General features: G+C 29.3%; 1 protein-coding gene across 1 annotated transcript in view; it reads left to right on the forward strand.

The window, feature by feature from the left end:
* LOC129748237 (probable cytochrome P450 313a4) overlaps positions 1 to 18008 on the forward strand; it is a 33860-nt gene that overhangs the window by 9399 nt on the left and 6453 nt on the right. Inside the window, exons 2-4 of the mRNA XM_055742763.1 lie at positions 1306 to 1564; positions 1624 to 1750; positions 2993 to 3223. Of these exons, the coding sequence (XP_055598738.1) occupies positions 1306 to 1564; positions 1624 to 1750; positions 2993 to 3223 (617 nt within the window). The remainder of the gene's footprint in view (positions 1 to 1305; positions 1565 to 1623; positions 1751 to 2992; positions 3224 to 18008) is intronic.

Raw genomic sequence — 18008 nt, forward strand, 5'->3', positions numbered from 1 at the left:
AAGGTTTGCACATTTTTGACAAAACTTATAAAAAACAAAAACATAACATTTTAAAATAAAAGTTTTACATCAATTATCGACTTTCTTCAAGTCTTCAAATTATTTTGAGTTCCACGAAAAAAGTTTAAGAAGATTTCTATTTGTTTAATTTTTCTCATTTAACGAATTTTTAAAGAAGTTTTAACCCAAATAGAATTTTTGACATTTTTTAAAGCATGAATCTAATCGTTATGCAGGTTTCAACTAACTTGTTCAATAAAATCAAGTTCTTTATCTTTTTCATCTTCTTGTTTTATTTTAAATTTAAAATGATTTACCGAATTTTATTGTATTTTTTCAATTTTTATATAAATTGAAAGAAATGTAATGGGCCAACTTTTTAAATTTTTGATAAGTATGTTTATGTTTTACAATTCTGAATTTTGTGTAGGTAGGTAATGAAAACATAATCCTTCGAACTATTTTTGTAAACTTCACATTTCAAATAGCAATTAATTTTTTTTTCAAATTGTAAACACAACAGCAGAATTTTTTAATCATATCTTCAGTTGACAATGAAGAAAAGAAATGTTAATGAAGATGAGTAATAAATTACAAATATCTTCATTTTCAACAAGAAATCATGTTTTATTTTTTAACGGATCTGACATTTATTTTAGAATTCAGATTTAAAATCTGTGTTTTGGAAATATTTATTTTTACCTTTATCACAAGTCTGCTTAGAAATAATTATGAAGCAAATTAATAGTTCAGAATAAGGAAAATCAATTTGAAAAAATTATCAATAACTTACCGCGAAAATATCATTGATTTGAAACTTTCATTGTGATTTGTTTTGGAAATTTTGATTTATTTATCAGTAAATTTTTTAAATTTTTGTTTTTGTGTGATAATCATGAGTTAAACAATGATGATACAAATCACTTACCTTATTTAATGTGTATTTTAGGTATTGTTTTTATTTCTAGCTAAATTTGAATTTCGAACACCAACCCCCCTTCCCCAATGGACGAGTTCATCGCACGGACCTGAAGTTTTATGTTTAAAACGAATCATCTGAAGTAACAAATAAATCTCAAAAAAATTATTTTTTTAAGATACTTCGTAGGATTAAAAAAAATAATCGTAATGCGAAATCTATGAAGTTATCTAGAGAAAAAAATTTAAGGTTCAAGAATAGAATAATTCTATAAATATCGACCGTTTATTTCGAACTGAATCCTGATATTATTAAATTTAGTGTATTGAGAATACTAATTCACAATACACCCAATTTAATCTGGAACTATTTTTTTCCTCCCTCAGATCACACCTGGAAGACGATGCGCAAACGGTTGAACCCGTGCTTCAACATCAAAATCATCCACGGTTTCATCCCGATCCTGGCCCGGTGCGGTATCAAGATGGGCCGCCGGCTGAACGAATTTCCGGACGGAACCGTCGTCAATATTCACAAATTTACCGCCCTCTGCACCCTGGAAATGGCCTGTGGGACAACCCTGGGGCGTAACGTTCTGGATCGGGACCAAAAGCGGAAGCTGGAATTCGAACACGGGCTGGATACGTTAGTTTTTTTTCTTTATTGTATAATTTTAATTGGTTCTAATTTATTTTTTTGTGTAGAGCCTTCCGGATTGCATCTCATCGTATGATTACGATTCAGTATTATTCGGATTTCGTTTTTCGACTGTCGAAACTGCACAAAGAGCTGCAAGACGCCCGGAAAGCTGTTGTCGATTTTTTCCTAGATGTGAGTATCAACAAAACTTTTTGAAAATGTCATTCGAAAGTTGGCACCATCTGTTGACAAATAAAAACGTATTTTTTTTCTTAAATTATGACAATCATTGCCATTGTAATTTGTCGACCAGTTTTGATGTTCTTGCGCAAGAAAGTATTGTTTATTCAATAATGAGTCGAAAAATACTGGGAAAGCCAGATCAACCAAAATTTATAGAGTTTAAAAATAGTCAAGCTCTCTCTTGTCAATGAAATGACAAACAAGAATTTGTTTATAAGAAGTTTTCATGCGAGACTATCTGCAGCCATACTTTTTTAACCTTTGATGTCATGTTAATTTCAATATGAAGAGAAAAATCCATTAGAGGTGTCATTAGAATCGATACCTGCCCAATATGGCATTGATGATGTGAGTGTTAAATTTCATCAGTATCTAACTTTGTGAACGGTATTTTTTTCTCACAGCTATTCTCCAGACGCTCATTATCGAGGTGAATATTCTAGCACTAGAGTGCAATGTATTTAGAACTTTTAAAAAGATGATCGATTGTTGGTAATTAGCATTCGAGGTGTGGGTGTTAGCACTTGTTGAAACTTTAAGTGCTCATTTTGAATCCATGGATTTTCAAGGACTTTTTTTCTTCCAAATCATTATTGCGCTTGTTCGATCGAAAAAAAATTTTGAAAAATTACTAAATTTTTTTAAAACATTTCTAAAAATGAATAAATCAAAATTTTTCAACACTTCCAGGAAACTGAGGCAGATGATCATGACAAATCTATTTGTCAGTGATTAAGTTATATCACATCAGTTGTGAATTGCACCAGACAACTTACAGACACTTAAATCAAGTGAGAAATCTTGAACTCGTCGTATCACTTAATGACATCGGACATCAATTAGCATCCCTCGGTTAGGAATATTATCGGAGATAATAATTCATCTTCAAATGAGTAGCGAAAAATTTCACATCTCCCTAGATAAGCAACATTCTGTTTTTTTTTTTTATTTTTAATGGGGATAACTTGAATTTATAATCGAAATGCAAAATCAGAAAGTAAAAAATCAATAATAAAATCCGATTTCAATTTGGAAACCTCTATTTACAAAAATAGTTCAACGAATAATTATAGTGTATAGGTCGAGATCAAAAGAAATATAACTTAAAATATGTTTCCGAACCATTTTAATGCCTGTTCTTGAATTGTGTCAAAATACCTTCAACTGAAAACATATATTTTTTCCTTTCAGCTCGTGAATGAAAGAAGGCAGAGTTTACAGAAGCCGAAATTGATTGATAGCAACAATAACATTGAAACCAATAATAATACTAAACATGTCAACAACAACCTCGAAGACAGCGGTGAAGATTTGGTGCGGAAGCCTAAAATTCTGGTGGATCAGTTACTGATGGGCTCATCGGATGGAACCCCGTTCAGTGATCAGGAAATTACCGACAATATCTATGCAGTCATCAGTGGGGTAAGTGCTAGTTTAGGAAAAAATATCTCAAGATGATTAACTTCTAAAGATATTTTTTATTGAATCAAAGCAATCGAAAGATTCTCTTTAATTCAACCACGGTAAAAGAAAAGTTCAGATTCCGTTATTTCGATAGCAACTCAATATCTTTTTCTGTGAGCGTTTTCGATCATTGAAGAAGATAATTAGTTGCCATCGAAATACCGGAATCTGAACTTTTTTTTACCATGGTTGAATTAAAGGGAATCATTCGATTGCTTTGATTCAGTAGAATCATTCAACCGAGTAGGCTCACAACACATATTAGAATATTTTTTATCAACCCGAGGTGATTGAAACTGTCTACTTAGATTATTATTTTTTTATTATCTTGTATTTGCATGTTTCGTTAACAAGTAGATTTAAAATTCATCATCTTATTCAGTAAAATGATCTGTTTAAACTTTCGCTATCCATCAATGGTTATTGTGGTGTTGGCCTGATGATTAAGTTATGGTTATTCAACGGTTCGCGGTCACTTTATCTTAGTACATATTTCCTATACTGTCCTCTCATACGTCTAGAGCAGTTTTTCTTCCGAAGGAAATGCAACTGCAGTACAGCAGTTGCATTGGCCTCTAAATAGGTACCGACTGTTGTTTTTTTTTCATCTCTCCATGCTTGGTTGCAGTTTTTAAATCAACTTTGAAGGTTTTCAAGATTTAATTTGGCGTGCAGGGTAAAAATAAACTTTCGGTTGTGATTTCCGAATTATGTAAGTAAAGAGATTATTTTTAAATAAACTGTTATTGCCCAAAATGGAAAATTCAAGCTGCGGTTCCATACAGTTATGATTGATGATGAATTGGAAAGGTTTTCGCAAAACATATAGTATAGGTTCTATACCGAACATTATATCAAATATAGCCAACATGTTGAATTGATTGTCATAGATAATAACATGTTAACTTTGCTTGCCATGTTCGTACAGTTGTTGGGAGTATTCTCTGTATGGTGTATGGAAATGATAAGTGTGTTTTTTTGTTATAGTTGACTTAATCTGATTCATCATTGCACACCTCGCAAGAGAGCTTTTTCTAGCAGAAAGCAACACGTGTTGAAATGTAAGCTAGAGTTATGATAGATGTTCTGATAGACAGCTCTGAAAGCTAGTGAAAAAAAAATCATCGTATTATGTGTAAACCACGTTCAGTCTATAGCACTCATATGAATACCTGACTTGTAGTTTAAATGAAGCAATCTACCAAGAATGGCCCCATAAAGTTGATTTTTCTCCAAAACTTTATTTTTCGAACTAGGGTGATTTGCCAATCGTTGTCCCCTAACCCATTGTTGCACAGCATGACTTAAATTGTCAATATTTCAGCTGTTTTCAACTTTTCCTCAAAAATAATACCAAATCATGTAATTCGTAATGTTTTCTGATGAAATGAAGCTTTTGTGATATTTTCTGCTCGTCAGTGTGTATCTTACGACAGTTTTAATTTTTCTTGTTTTTTTCGCGCGGTTTTTGTGCTAATTCTTAACAAAAACCTTAACATTCCTTCTACGGTAAATAAGGTTTTACGTCAGAACAAAACATTTTTCGTATCAGACTTTTATACGAAACGTTTGTTGGACAATTTTAACACCATGATTTTGGAAAAAAAAAATGATCCATACTTAACCAGAAAATATGTTGGATCGTGCAACAATTGGTCCGCTCAATCTGCTCCTGCCCCATTGTTGTACATAATTCCACTACAAAATTTGTTTGCAAATTTCAAATTTATAAATTCGTATACCTCCAATAACTTTGTTTGGTTGTTTTTACAGCTAAAAATAGCAATAAAAATTTTGGAAGCGATTGATTAAGTCCTGAATTATAACAACGTGTTTTGAATTAGAAAGGAGGCTTGTACGGAAAAATCCAAATTTTCATTAAAAAACCATCAGATATGTAAAAAAAAACATAATTTTGTATTTTTTAAATATTTCTTGGTTCTTTCAATACATTGATTGCATGTGAACAAAAACTAATAACTTGTGCCCCAGAAATGATATTCGTTGTTATACAAAAAATTCAAAATAGGTAAATATTTTTTTAATTTTATGTTTTGACAGCTAATTTGAAAGCTGGTTAACCGGATGAAAATAGGAATCGCATTATACTGCTTTGTATAGCCAATAAGTGTGATGTTTTAAAACTTTCGCAAAACATGTCATGAAATAATTGAAAGCTTCAGAAAGCAAATCCTGCAATTTTACAATACTTTTCAATAGATTATGATTTTTTATTGCGGAATGGTTATAACTTTTTTCATGAAATAGTTAGCTTCTTCTCATGCTGGCAAACAAATCATCTTAAGAATGGGCAAAATCAATAATTTAAAACAAAATTCATTTCAAACTTATTTGATTTTTTTTGTATATGCGAAAAGTTCTTCCTGCATACAAATTGTCATACAAACTCGTTCATTGACTACATGCAACTAAAACAACTCGAATTGGCTATTGATATGGCATGTGGATATTTACGTTTAACTAGTAATTTTAGTCAATTCTGTGTTTTAATTAATTATTTTCTACTCAGAATTATTACATTTTTTGCACTCAATGTTGATTTTTAATAATTAATTCAATAATTCAAAGACACTTTATATATCCATAAGTTTATTTTTTTCTACCGTCAAATCTTTAAAATGAAGTTTATAAATTATTAAATTCGTTGAAAAAACTTATGTTTGTATTTTTTTTTTTTTTTTTTTTTGTTTCGATTATAGTCGTTTTACCATCATTATGGCATTCGCGACTTTATCAACGTTGCAGTTGGCGGATCGTTATTGAAAAACTATCCGGTACAACTGCGTTCGATGTTTACTCTTGGGCTTGAACTCGCGGACATCGGCTCAGGAGGCAACAGACTTGCCAACTGAGCTATATCACAAGCCCGTTATGTTTGTATGAAAGTCGGGCAATTGCATTGTCAGAAAAGCGTCAAAGTCAACTACATTGACTTTGAGAGACTACTTTTTTATCAGATTTATTTTAAAATCCTTTATCCCGACCATTTACTCAACATTTTATGCAAAGAATCTAAAAGCTGTTCTGAAAAAATCTGTTTCTCTAATTTCGTGACGACAAATCTAAAAGAATGTCCTCCATGTCAACAGCGATCCTCTTGATATTGTTATTAATATTGTCAGAATATTGTACAGGAGGAAAACAACGACCCTCAATCCCAAAAACTAGAAGTCGAGGGTTGGAAAACCCGAAATATTGTTTATCTGACGTGCAATTTTCTCAGGAATTCGAATCTGCCGTCGAGTTGCCGTCACTGGAGACATCTATGTGAAGCTTTATTTGGCCCTTATCATCCAGAAAAATAAACAGTCATAGCTTTGTGAAACTTAATTTGACCCAAAACAGTTTTTCAGCCGAAAAACTCTTGGGAAGTATTTCTATGTGATGTGATAGTTTCCTGAAGATTGATGAAATGCTACAGAGGTTATTTGAATTACAAATAAAGCCACTTATATGAAAAAGATATTTAAATCAATTAACTTTTCGAAAAAAAATCTTATACAAAAGTGTATATCATGAGCATAAATCAGTCAAACGATCTGAAACTTTGGACGTGGTTGTGTCCATTTTCAAGTTTTAAATTGAGATTCATTATGTAAAAATCGATCGACTTCCAAGTGAGTTCTAAAACATTTGTTTTATATAATCGCATCTTCTTCATAGGGGTAAAAGGGGGCAAAATAGATCACGTTCTCTAATCTTTTCATCTGTTAATAGCCACTTAAAAATTAAGCATTAAACACCTTTCAGTTCATTCTATTGGCTTTTAAAGACATAAAATTTTGTGTTGGAAGGACATATAAAGAAAAAGGCTGAACACTGGGCAAATTTGGTTAAATAACATTCCACTGAAATGGCTTCGGGTAAATTAAGAGGTGGATTTGAGTTTCTGAGAAAACTTCACGTGTGATAAATGCTATTCCAGACATTCAAACCGGCGGCTTTGTATATTTTTTTGGGGCCAAATTGGAATTTGAAAGTGCATTGGACGGTTTATATGGTTGCCGCAAAACCATTTTTATATTTATTGTGTTGACCCGATGAGCTTTGCTACACCTTCTAGAATTATTATAAATTTGTAAAATGTATTTAAATTTTGATTCCTTTTAGGCATTATTTTGAATCAATTAGCCACAGTATTTCAAAATCAGAACTGAAGCTGTAGTTTCGAATCCCAATGCAAAGATCAATTCATCTTATTTAGTCCGTGAGTTCGATCCCAAGAGTAAACATCGATCACAGTTGTACCGGATAAGTTTTTCAATGACTGTCCGTCAACTGCATCGTTGATACAGTGAGCGAAATAAGAATAGTACTGTGCAATCTTGCCTGGCTCGTGTGAAGGTCCTTCGATAACTGACTCGTTGAGCTTGTTCATCGAGTTTATCCGCTCGCTGCACGCTTATCTTAGATCGGTCTATTGGATGGTTATTATAGCCTATAGCTTAGAATGCCACATTCTCCCCTTGCTGAAAACAAGAAACGCTTTAGTAACTTGAAGCCAACGGTGTTAAAGTTCAATTCATCCACTTTCTTATGTTTTTAATGTGTGAAATAAATATTTAAACGACCTGTTGATATTCGTTTTTTTTTTTAAGACATGATTATCAAAATGATTCAATTAATGCTGGTTTGCAAATAAACCCCACCTAATCCTTGTTTCTAATTAATATTCAATGGCTCATTTTTCCTTTCTTTGCCATGCTTTGAATCCATTCCAACTTATTAAACTTTTGGAAAACATATTCACCTCGACTATAATTTGCAGTATTTCACTCATCACTCATTCTCCCCTTGCCTGAAAAAAAAAAACCAACTATAATCTTACAGTATAATTCCTGTGTTTCATCAATTTTCAGCTTTGGACGCAATATAATTTAGTATATTTAGTAATCTCTTATGTGCAACATCACGTTATATAATCCTGATGAAGTTTGTTGTTTTTTTTCTTATTATAGTCAGCTATATTTGCTCTCTGATTTCCTTTTGAGTTCTGATTCTTCAGATGATATAATTTTTTTTTTAATTTTTGACTGACATGAAAACAGTTATACGTTTATTTATTCATTTATTTATTTTTTTAACTGCACTGCCATGATCTTAACCCGGCTAAAATGCATTACAATGGGCTATAGATACCCAGCTTTTCTTGTTTTCTATGTCGGCACTGCCATGAGCTAAACTCGGCTGAAGTGCATTGCGATGGGCTAAACCCGGCTTTACTTGATTTCGATGCCGGCACTGCCATGAGCTTAAACTCGGCTAAAGTGCGTTGATAAGTCGGTACTGCCATGAGCTTAAACTCGGCTAAAGTGCATTGCCATGGGCTAAACCCGGCTTTACTTGATTTCGATGCCGGCACTGCCATGAGCTTAAACTCGGCTAAAGTGCGTTGATAAGTCGGCACTACCATGAGCTAAACTCGGCTAAAGTGCATTGCCATGGGCTTAACCCGGCTTTACTTGATTTCGATACCGGCACTGCCATGAGCTTAAACTCGGCTAAAGTGCATTGCCATGGGCTAAACCCGGCTTTACTTGATTTTGATGCCGGCACTGCCATGAGCTTAAACTCGGCTAATGTGTGTGGTTATGTCGGCACTGCCATGAGCTAAACTCGGCTAATGTGCATGTAAAGTGGATCACTTTATGTTTGTTTCATTTCTATTTTATTTTTCTTTCATTTCTGTTTTAGTTAATTAATTTATTTGACTCTAATTTATCACCATTTAAATTGTTTTTCTTAATTTTATTTTTATTTAATTTTATTCTGATTTTATTTTTTTAATTTAAATCTCATAACATTTAGACATCCTTTTATTCTGAGTTTTTTTTTATTTAATTTTAATTTAATTTTAATTTAATTTTAATTTAATTTTAATTTAATTTTAATTTAATTTTAATTTAATTTTAATTTAATTTTAATTTAATTTTAATTTAATTTTAATTTAATTTTAATTTAATTTTAATTTAATTTTAATTTAATTTTAATTTAATTTTAATTTAATTTTAATTTAATTTTAATTTAATTTTAATTTAATTTTAATTTAATTTTAATTTAATTTTAATTTAATTTTAATTTAATTTTAATTTAATTTTAATTTAATTTTAATTTAATTTTAATTTAATTTTAATTTAATTTTAATTTAATTTTAATTTAATTTTAATTTAATTTTAATTTAATTTTAATTTAATTTTAATTTAATTTTAATTTAATTTTAATTTAATTTTAATTTAATTTTAATTTAATTTTAATTTAATTTTAATTTAATTTTAATTTAATTTTAATTTAATTTTAATTTAATTTTAATTTAATTTTAATTTAATTTTAATTTAATTTTAATTTAATTTTAATTTAATTTTAATTTAATTTTAATTTAATTTTAATTTAATTTTAATTTAATTTTAATTTAATTTTAATTTAATTTTAATTTAATTTTAATTTAATTTTAATTTAATTTTAATTTAATTTTAATTTAATTTTAATTTAATTTTAATTTAATTTTAATTTAATTTTAATTTAATTTTAATTTAATTTTAATTTAATTTTAATTTAATTTTAATTTAATTTTAATTTAATTTTAATTTAATTTTAATTTAATTTTAATTTAATTTTAATTTAATTTTAATTTAATTTTAATTTAATTTTAATTTAATTTTAATTTAATTTTAATTTAATTTTAATTTAATTTTAATTTAATTTTAATTTAATTTTAATTTAATTTTAATTTAATTTTAATTTAATTTTAATTTAATTTTAAATTAATTTTAATTTAATTTTAATTTAATTTTAATTTAATTTTAATTTAATTTTAATTTAATTTTAATTTAATTTTAATTTAATTTTAATTTAATTTTAATTTAATTTTAATTTAATTTTAATTTAATTTTAATTTAATTTTAATTTAATTTTAATTTAATTTTAATTTAATTTTAATTTAATTTTAATTTAATTTTAATTTAATTTTAATTTAATTTTAATTTAATTTTAATTTAATTTTAATTTAATTTTAATTTAATTTTAATTTAATTTTAATTTAATTTTAATTTAATTTTAATTTAATTTTATTTTAATTTTAATTTAATTTTAATTTAATTTTAATTTAATTTTAATTTAATTTTAATTTAATTTTAATTTAATTTTAATTTAATTTTAATTTAATTTTAATTTAATTTTAATTTAATTTTAATTTAATTTTAATTTAATTTTAATTTAATTTTAATTTAATTTTAATTTAATTTTAATTTAATTTTAATTGAATTTTAATTGAATTTTAATTTAATTTTAATTTAATTTTAATTTTATTTTAATTTAGTTTGAATTTAATTTAAATTTAATTTTTATTTTTATTTAATTAAGTTTTCAATATTTTTTAGATTTACTTCTGTGTTGGAAATTGAATTCTTTCCAGTTTGTTTTGTGAAAAATGATTAAGAAAGGCTTAGAAGTTGAAAACAAAGTTGTTCATATTATTGGTAGGTTACTCATTTGAAATATATGTTAATAAGCGTAATGTATAACTCATATAAATGTTATATTGAACAATGCATATATAGAGATAAAACAAGTTTTGTGTTTCATTGTCGTATCGTGTATCTTGTTTCAAAAATTGATGCCCAGACTGTCAATCAATGATTGACCGTCGTTGATTTAGAAATTGACGGCCATGATTTGTATTCCATTTTCTCACCTGTTTTAATACACTCCAGTAGGGAACAAAACTACACAAAAGATTCTGACGAAAACACATTTCTCGTTCTATTTCTTTTTGACAAACTTAAAAATAACACAGGCACCTTGAACAAAATTTTCATCCCAAAAGAGTCGACAGACAGATTTGAATCGGCCGGCCCCACTGCCTCCGTACACCAAGAACAATTCAATCCTGGCAGGATCGCCAATGTGCAATCTTGCCTGGCTCGTGTGAAGGTCCTTCGATAACTGACTCGTTGAGCTTGTTCATCGAGTTTATCCGCTCGCTGCACGCTTATCTTAGATCGGTCTATTGGATGGTTATTATAGCCTATAGCTTAGAATGCCACAAGTACCACTATGTGTTTTGCTTGTTAAAAGATGACTGATTGAAAATAACCGAAATTTTCATCTACAATTTGTTTTGAATTGTTTAACGGATAAATCAAGCATAAGTTTTTTTTTGACGTTGCAATTTGCGTTGAGGACCAAAAATTTGAAAAAAGGGTGCGAAATAAGAATAGTACCACTTGCGTTTTTCAACAAAAACAAGATTATTTCTAAAAATTTACTGCGTAAAAGTGAAAAATAATGCTTCTACGAATTATTTGAATAGATAACTGCATTTTAAGGAGTTTCCTTGAATTCCAAAGGTTTTCAAAGGTTTTAAAAGGTGGTTTTAAGAGATGGTCTTCTAGAACTAAGAAATTTGATATTTGATCTGTAATTCTTTACCAAACTACTTACTTTCTATATTAAAACTACGTGAAATTATGAAACAAACATCCTGAGTATATTTTGAATCAGAAAAAACAGGTTGGAATTCAAAAATTTCGATTTTTTTCAGTAAACATCACATTTTCCAGTTTCAAATCATAGATGGCAGCACTATCTTACAGTTGAAACCAAATTAGGTCTCAATATTGATTTTCCAGGTTTATTCAGGCCCATATTTATCATTTCGAGGTACATAGTTTTTTAACACAGATTTGTTGGAGTTCATATAATTTCCGCCGAAATTCCTGCTTATCTCAACTTCCGATTCGATTTCAAATCATACCAATAATACTGCTTGTCGTCTGGTCCAACAAGTTAAAGCGGAAAGTACGACATTATTCTGATTATCGGTCCTAGAAAATCACTTTCAGTGACCTCGATGAAACTCTAATTTTTTTATTTGATGATCTTAGAATTTCCAAGACGTACTAAGTACACAGTACTAAGTACTTATTTCTTGACCAAAATGCTGGATGCACTCCTGAATTAATCCCAGATATTCGAAAATGGTTCGGTTAAATTGCAAGGTAGTGCTGCCATCTATGACTTGAAACTGGAAAAAGTGAGGTATACTGAAAAAAATCTAAGTTTTTGAATTCCAACCTGTTTTTCTGATTCAAAATAAACGCAGGATGTTTATTTCATCATTTCAAGTAATTTTTTTTATGAAGAAAGTTAGTAGTTTGTTAAAGAATTACAGCTCAAATATTAAATTCCTTAGTTCTAGAAGGGCATCTCTTAAAAACCCCTTTTAAAACATTTGAAAACCTTTTGAATTCTAGAAAACTCCTTAAAATGCAGTTATCTATTCAAATAATTCGTAGAAGGATTATTGTTCACTTTTACACTGTAAAATTTTAGAAATAATCTTGATTTTGTTGAAGAACATAAGTGGTACTATTCTTATTTTGCTCCCTTTTTTTTATCATATTTTTGGTCTTCAATGCCAATGGAGTCATTCAATTGATACTTGATATTCAATTTTAGTGTGAAGGTCAAGCAGAGCAGTCGTGCATATAAACAAATGTTTCTGTCAAAATGTCGTGAATAGCTTCATGGATAGTTAGTATTAAGTATTGAATTACGTACTTTTTACGAATAAAAACTGAAAAAGTAAAGAAAATGCGAATTCGTGTATTATTTATTTGAAATGTTTGATAGAAAATTTAACGCGATTTATTATATGCAAAGCAAACAATACCAGCTGAAATTTATTAGGTTTATCACCAAATCTTAGTTACTTTTTATGGAAATTTGTTAATTGATTCAAACTTTTTTGCAAACATTCGTTGAGGGACATAATTTTAAATGGTTTTTTTGTTTAATAAAAACGAAAATTTCTCGAGGCTTTTATAATGTTTTCTAACAAAATTGATCCAATTGTACTACTTTTCTTTACTTTAAAGTCTCCAGGAAAGATATTTTTCTTTTGGAAATCACTCTGTTTTAAGCGTTGGAGATTCAACCTTTATCGAAATTTATTGACTAAAATTCCTTTTGTCATCATTAAAATTTTCCTGAAGAGCTGATTTTTCGCTACAAACGGTTAAAACCTATTTTTTTTTATTTAAAATTCCATTTTAAATTAAGCGTTTGGCAAATTCACTGATTTTTAGGCAAATTTCGTCTAAGTTTCAGTTCTCAATCTTAATTTCTTGAATCTCAGGTAAACTTCCCTGCCATATTATTCACTAGAAAAACCGTCATCGTAACCTGAGTGTATCGCATTTGGAAGGGGTTTCCATTTTACCAAAAGCAGTTCCATTTTTTCCCTCTCTGGATAGCCGTCATTTGCTTCCTTTTTAATTGAACAGTATAACAGCATGTAGGGGGAAATGTTCCTGTAAACAAAAATGTTAATGATTATTCTTTTTTATTCATCTGGAAGTTCAACAAATTGAAGCTTTTGGCAAAATTGTGAATGATCAGATATTGGAGTAAAAATAGGTTTTGAATGCCCATATCAGGTGAGTTAAATGCCTATATTAAGAAAAAGTTGATAAGTCTTATAAATTTTTAACTTTTTGTCATTGAAGCATTAAATGTACGCCCAACTCACAATCTTACAGTGAAAATTGAAGAGCTTTATACTGATCTGATAGAAATACGATATGAACAAAATATTACCATGAAATATGGCTATATGGCATACCTGTTTCATACAAAAGAACTAGTGGTAACTAAAATTTTGACAAAATTTCAGCCTTTGACGTATGCTTAACATAAGTTTCTACCATTTTCAATTAAATAATTTCAAAATATTGCAAGCGTAAATGAATATAGCTGAAAACATAAATATGCGCATTTAGCCCGCCGGTTTCGGAAATCGGATATTTTGACTTATTATAAAATTATTTTCACAAACACTGTAAGAGATTTAAACAGAGAAAATTGCTCTAATCTATACAAAACAGATGTCAGCTCATGTGCATATAGTTTTTAGACATCTATCTTTTGGAATATGGGAAAAAATGAGTACTTTCCTTAATATGCGCATATAGCCCGCCTCTCCCCTACCGTTTATTCGGTACACTTTTTTGATCAAGCAGATGATTCTCATCTTCATAATTTACTTCACAGTGATGGCGAATAGCATGAAAAATATATTTTTAGTCTTAAGAGAAACCAGTCTCCTCAGCATAGGAAGTTATTGAAATTTATTTTCTTCAATTCCATTTCTGTGCTTATCTTCGAGAATTTTTCCACAATTTAATTTTACACGAAGCGCCGATTTTTTCTTACAAACGGTGTAAAACAGTTTTTTTTAAATTCGAAGTTCTGTATAAGATCATTGCATTGTAAAACGAGTTTAGCTTCTTAAAAAGCCTTAAGGTGTATGAGCCGTTTCAAATAAAGAAGTAACAAAAAAAAAATCATGGCATTGAGATTTTCAGTAAGGTTTTCTCAGATAAATTCATAATTTTATAGATTTTCAAACAAATTTCGAAAAAATACAGTTAACATTCGTGATTCTATGTAGATGAATTTTACAGATTACATTGGTTTTCTTAATACAATCAGATGCAATTGGGATCGGATTTCTGAAGCTAATCTAACTTAGATAATGTTGGGGTTTGTCATTGATAAATGGCACAATTGATCAATATTTGGCATGATATTTCTATAATTTTTTTTTAATTAGTCGTTCCAAACTTCTTCAGTCAATCCACATTGTTTTAAAACAATCTATCAAAGAAAAAAAGTCGAAAAATTTTGAAAATTTGAAAAAAAAATTTCACGGATCGCACAAGCGGCCCTCGACACAGTGCGATGACCAGTGGACAAATGTCAAAAATTTTACTTTATCAAACCTTATATCCAACTTTACCAATTGATTGGAAAGATGTTGAAGTTTCATGAACGAAAATGATTTTGAAATAATTTTGCTTCCTAAAGTCGCAGGATTGAATCAAAGTTGATGCATGAAGAGGGCACGACAATTTTTTTTTAAAAGAAAACAAAAACTTTTTTTAAAACTTTGTTGACAAGTTTTGCAGCCAATTCAAATTTTTTGTTCTAAATAGTGGACATTTAAACTCAACGTATGTTGTGAAGTATTTTTTTTATCGAGAAAAATCGTTACTACCATTTTATATTCGAAAGTTAAGGAATTTTATTTTAAACACCCATTATGCATGCTGATCTGCGTTTTTTGTGCTAACAGAGATATTAACAATTTATGAAGGGTCCTTTTACACCACAGGATAGAACATTTTTCGAAAAAGGACCACTGTGTAAAACGAAAAGTTAATTCAATATAACTTTTCTTCTTGAACTAATCAGCATTACATTTTAAATGTGATTTTGAATAAAATATGATTTATTGATGTGGTTATGAATATGAAATATCATTAAAAAGTTAAATGTAACTTTGTGGTTTAAAATATAAAAAAACTAAAATATTTTGAGCTTAAATAAAGCCAAATAGGACCAATTCCGGTGAATTCCAGTCACACATGAAAAGAAAAATATTGATTTCAGTTTTTTTATGTATTACTTACCTTACCAGTAGCAAACATATCCGTTCATGAAAGCAAATATTTGACAAATGGGGATTTTTTTTTATTATCTGACAATTTGCGCCGGGGGTCTTCAGATTTTCTCCAAAATTGAAATTTTGGTTCATTTTTGCAACTTAAAAACACATGTATTTTTTCAGATTTCTAACATTTTTATTTTTTGAGTTAGCTTCGGTTAGATTTTTTCGTAAATAAAAAATAACCATTTTTCAAAGCTACATAACTCTGTTGTTTCTCAACGGAAATTATAAAATAGCACATCAAAATGCATTGAAATTTTATCAGCTTTCCAAATAGAATAGTTGAAAAAAATTAAATAATGACCTTCAACATGAAAAGTTGTAAATAAACTTTAAATGGCGTCTAAAAGTACCGTCTGCACCACCGAATATTTTGCAAAAAATACCATTGTATAGCTCGATTCATGATGCAACTTTCATCTGAAGACACCAAAGTGGGCCATTAACACCTTGAAGAGTTATGAAAGAAATAATGACAATAAATCTCTTTTTTTGCATCGAAAACAAACAATGGTGGAACAACTGCACTCACATATGGAGATAGCAAGCACTTCTAACAACATGGAAACAAAAAAACTTACCAAAGCAGGTAAAAAACACTACTTTTTCGTGCTTTGTTGTGTGTTTACAGCAAAACTGACTTTAAATTTTAACTAAAATTCTGAGTATCGTATTGTTTAAGTGATATAACTAATAATGGGAATGTTGCTTTACAACCTGGTCATATACTATGTAACTTATTAATTTTTCGAGCAAAGATCATTGTGAAGCTTAATCAATGCCAATAGTAGAAGGTCCAGTCCCTGTGTTTGGGATCATAAAAATGTGATTAAAAAAATGAAATATAGACGTGCTTTACATAGTGTTTATATCGGGAGCTAAGCACTGGACACCAAAATCCTTTCCCTTTGATCAAAAAAGTATGAGAAAGTGGCACAAATGTTGTAGAAATAATCAAAGAGCTCAGTATAGCCAGCCCAGGCTGTAAAATGATGAAAATATGATACTTTTACCGTATTCGTTTTCTACATTCGCCCAGTTTTAAGGTTTACCATACTAAAACGAACATAATTCGTCGTCAGTGTTTTGCTACCTCGATCGCTCACACAAGAATCTTCAGTGTTCCACCGTCCATTTTAAATCAAATCTGGGGAATTACGGATGCAAAACTTAGCGCATAAACTTCTAAAAATGACAGTAAAATGTGCATAACTTGTTGTGACCTGGTGCAAAACTGGGTATAAACGCATACGTTAATAGACTTTTGGATATAACATGAAGTCAGTTGAGCTGCAACAATCTACCGCCCCTTCTTTCATAACAGTCCCATATACAAAAATAAGCAAGCGAGACAATCAGCTTTTTCAGCATAAACGAAAATCGTTTCTAGGTTGTCATAATAAATCGTTAGGCCTGAAATTTTCGAAATTGGGTTATTGGTAAGGTCGAGAGCACCATTTTTATTCATTATGGGACTGTTAATCGACCATATTTGAAACCTTTTTCGAATCTACTAGCATAACAGTCCCATACAAAATATATTTTTATCACCAAGCTACTTTCTAAGACTTAAATTTGATCATTTTTGAACTTCTAAATGCAATTGTCATAAAAAGAAACATACTTTTGCAAAAAAATATCATGAATTCCACATTGTAAGTTGAATATTTTTACGATTTTTGATTGCATCCAATAGTTTTTCGCTCAGGAAGTCATTCCTAAGAAAGTCAGACCTGCCTTCGAAAACTAGTGTGCATCATTCGACATCAAGTGAGTTGAAAAATGTTTAAATGATTCAAAGCAATAAACCAAAGACTATTTCGCCGAAAGAAACATTGAAAAGTAACCAAATCCGTGGTATTTCACATATGGGACTGTTATTCAGGTATATTTCATATAGGACAGCCACGAATTGTTATTTTTTTTCGAAATTTCTAGAACAAAACCTCTTTTTTTAGTCTTTTATGTTGAAGCCTTATGTTGACCTAAAATGACGAAAATTCATATGGGACTGTTATGCGTGTAGGGGCAGTCTGAAAATGACGAAAACATAGTGTTTTTTACCTGCTTTGGTAAGTTTTTTTGTTTCCATGTTGTTAGAAGTGCTTGCTATCTCCATATGTGAGTGCAGTTGTTCCACCATTGTTTGTTTTCGATGCAAAAAAAGAGATTTATTGTCATTATTTCTTTCATAACTCTTCAAGGTGTTAATGG

This window comes from Uranotaenia lowii, chromosome 2 (genome assembly GCF_029784155.1).
Source record: "Uranotaenia lowii strain MFRU-FL chromosome 2, ASM2978415v1, whole genome shotgun sequence".
Lineage (NCBI taxonomy): Eukaryota > Metazoa > Arthropoda > Insecta > Diptera > Culicidae > Uranotaenia > Uranotaenia lowii.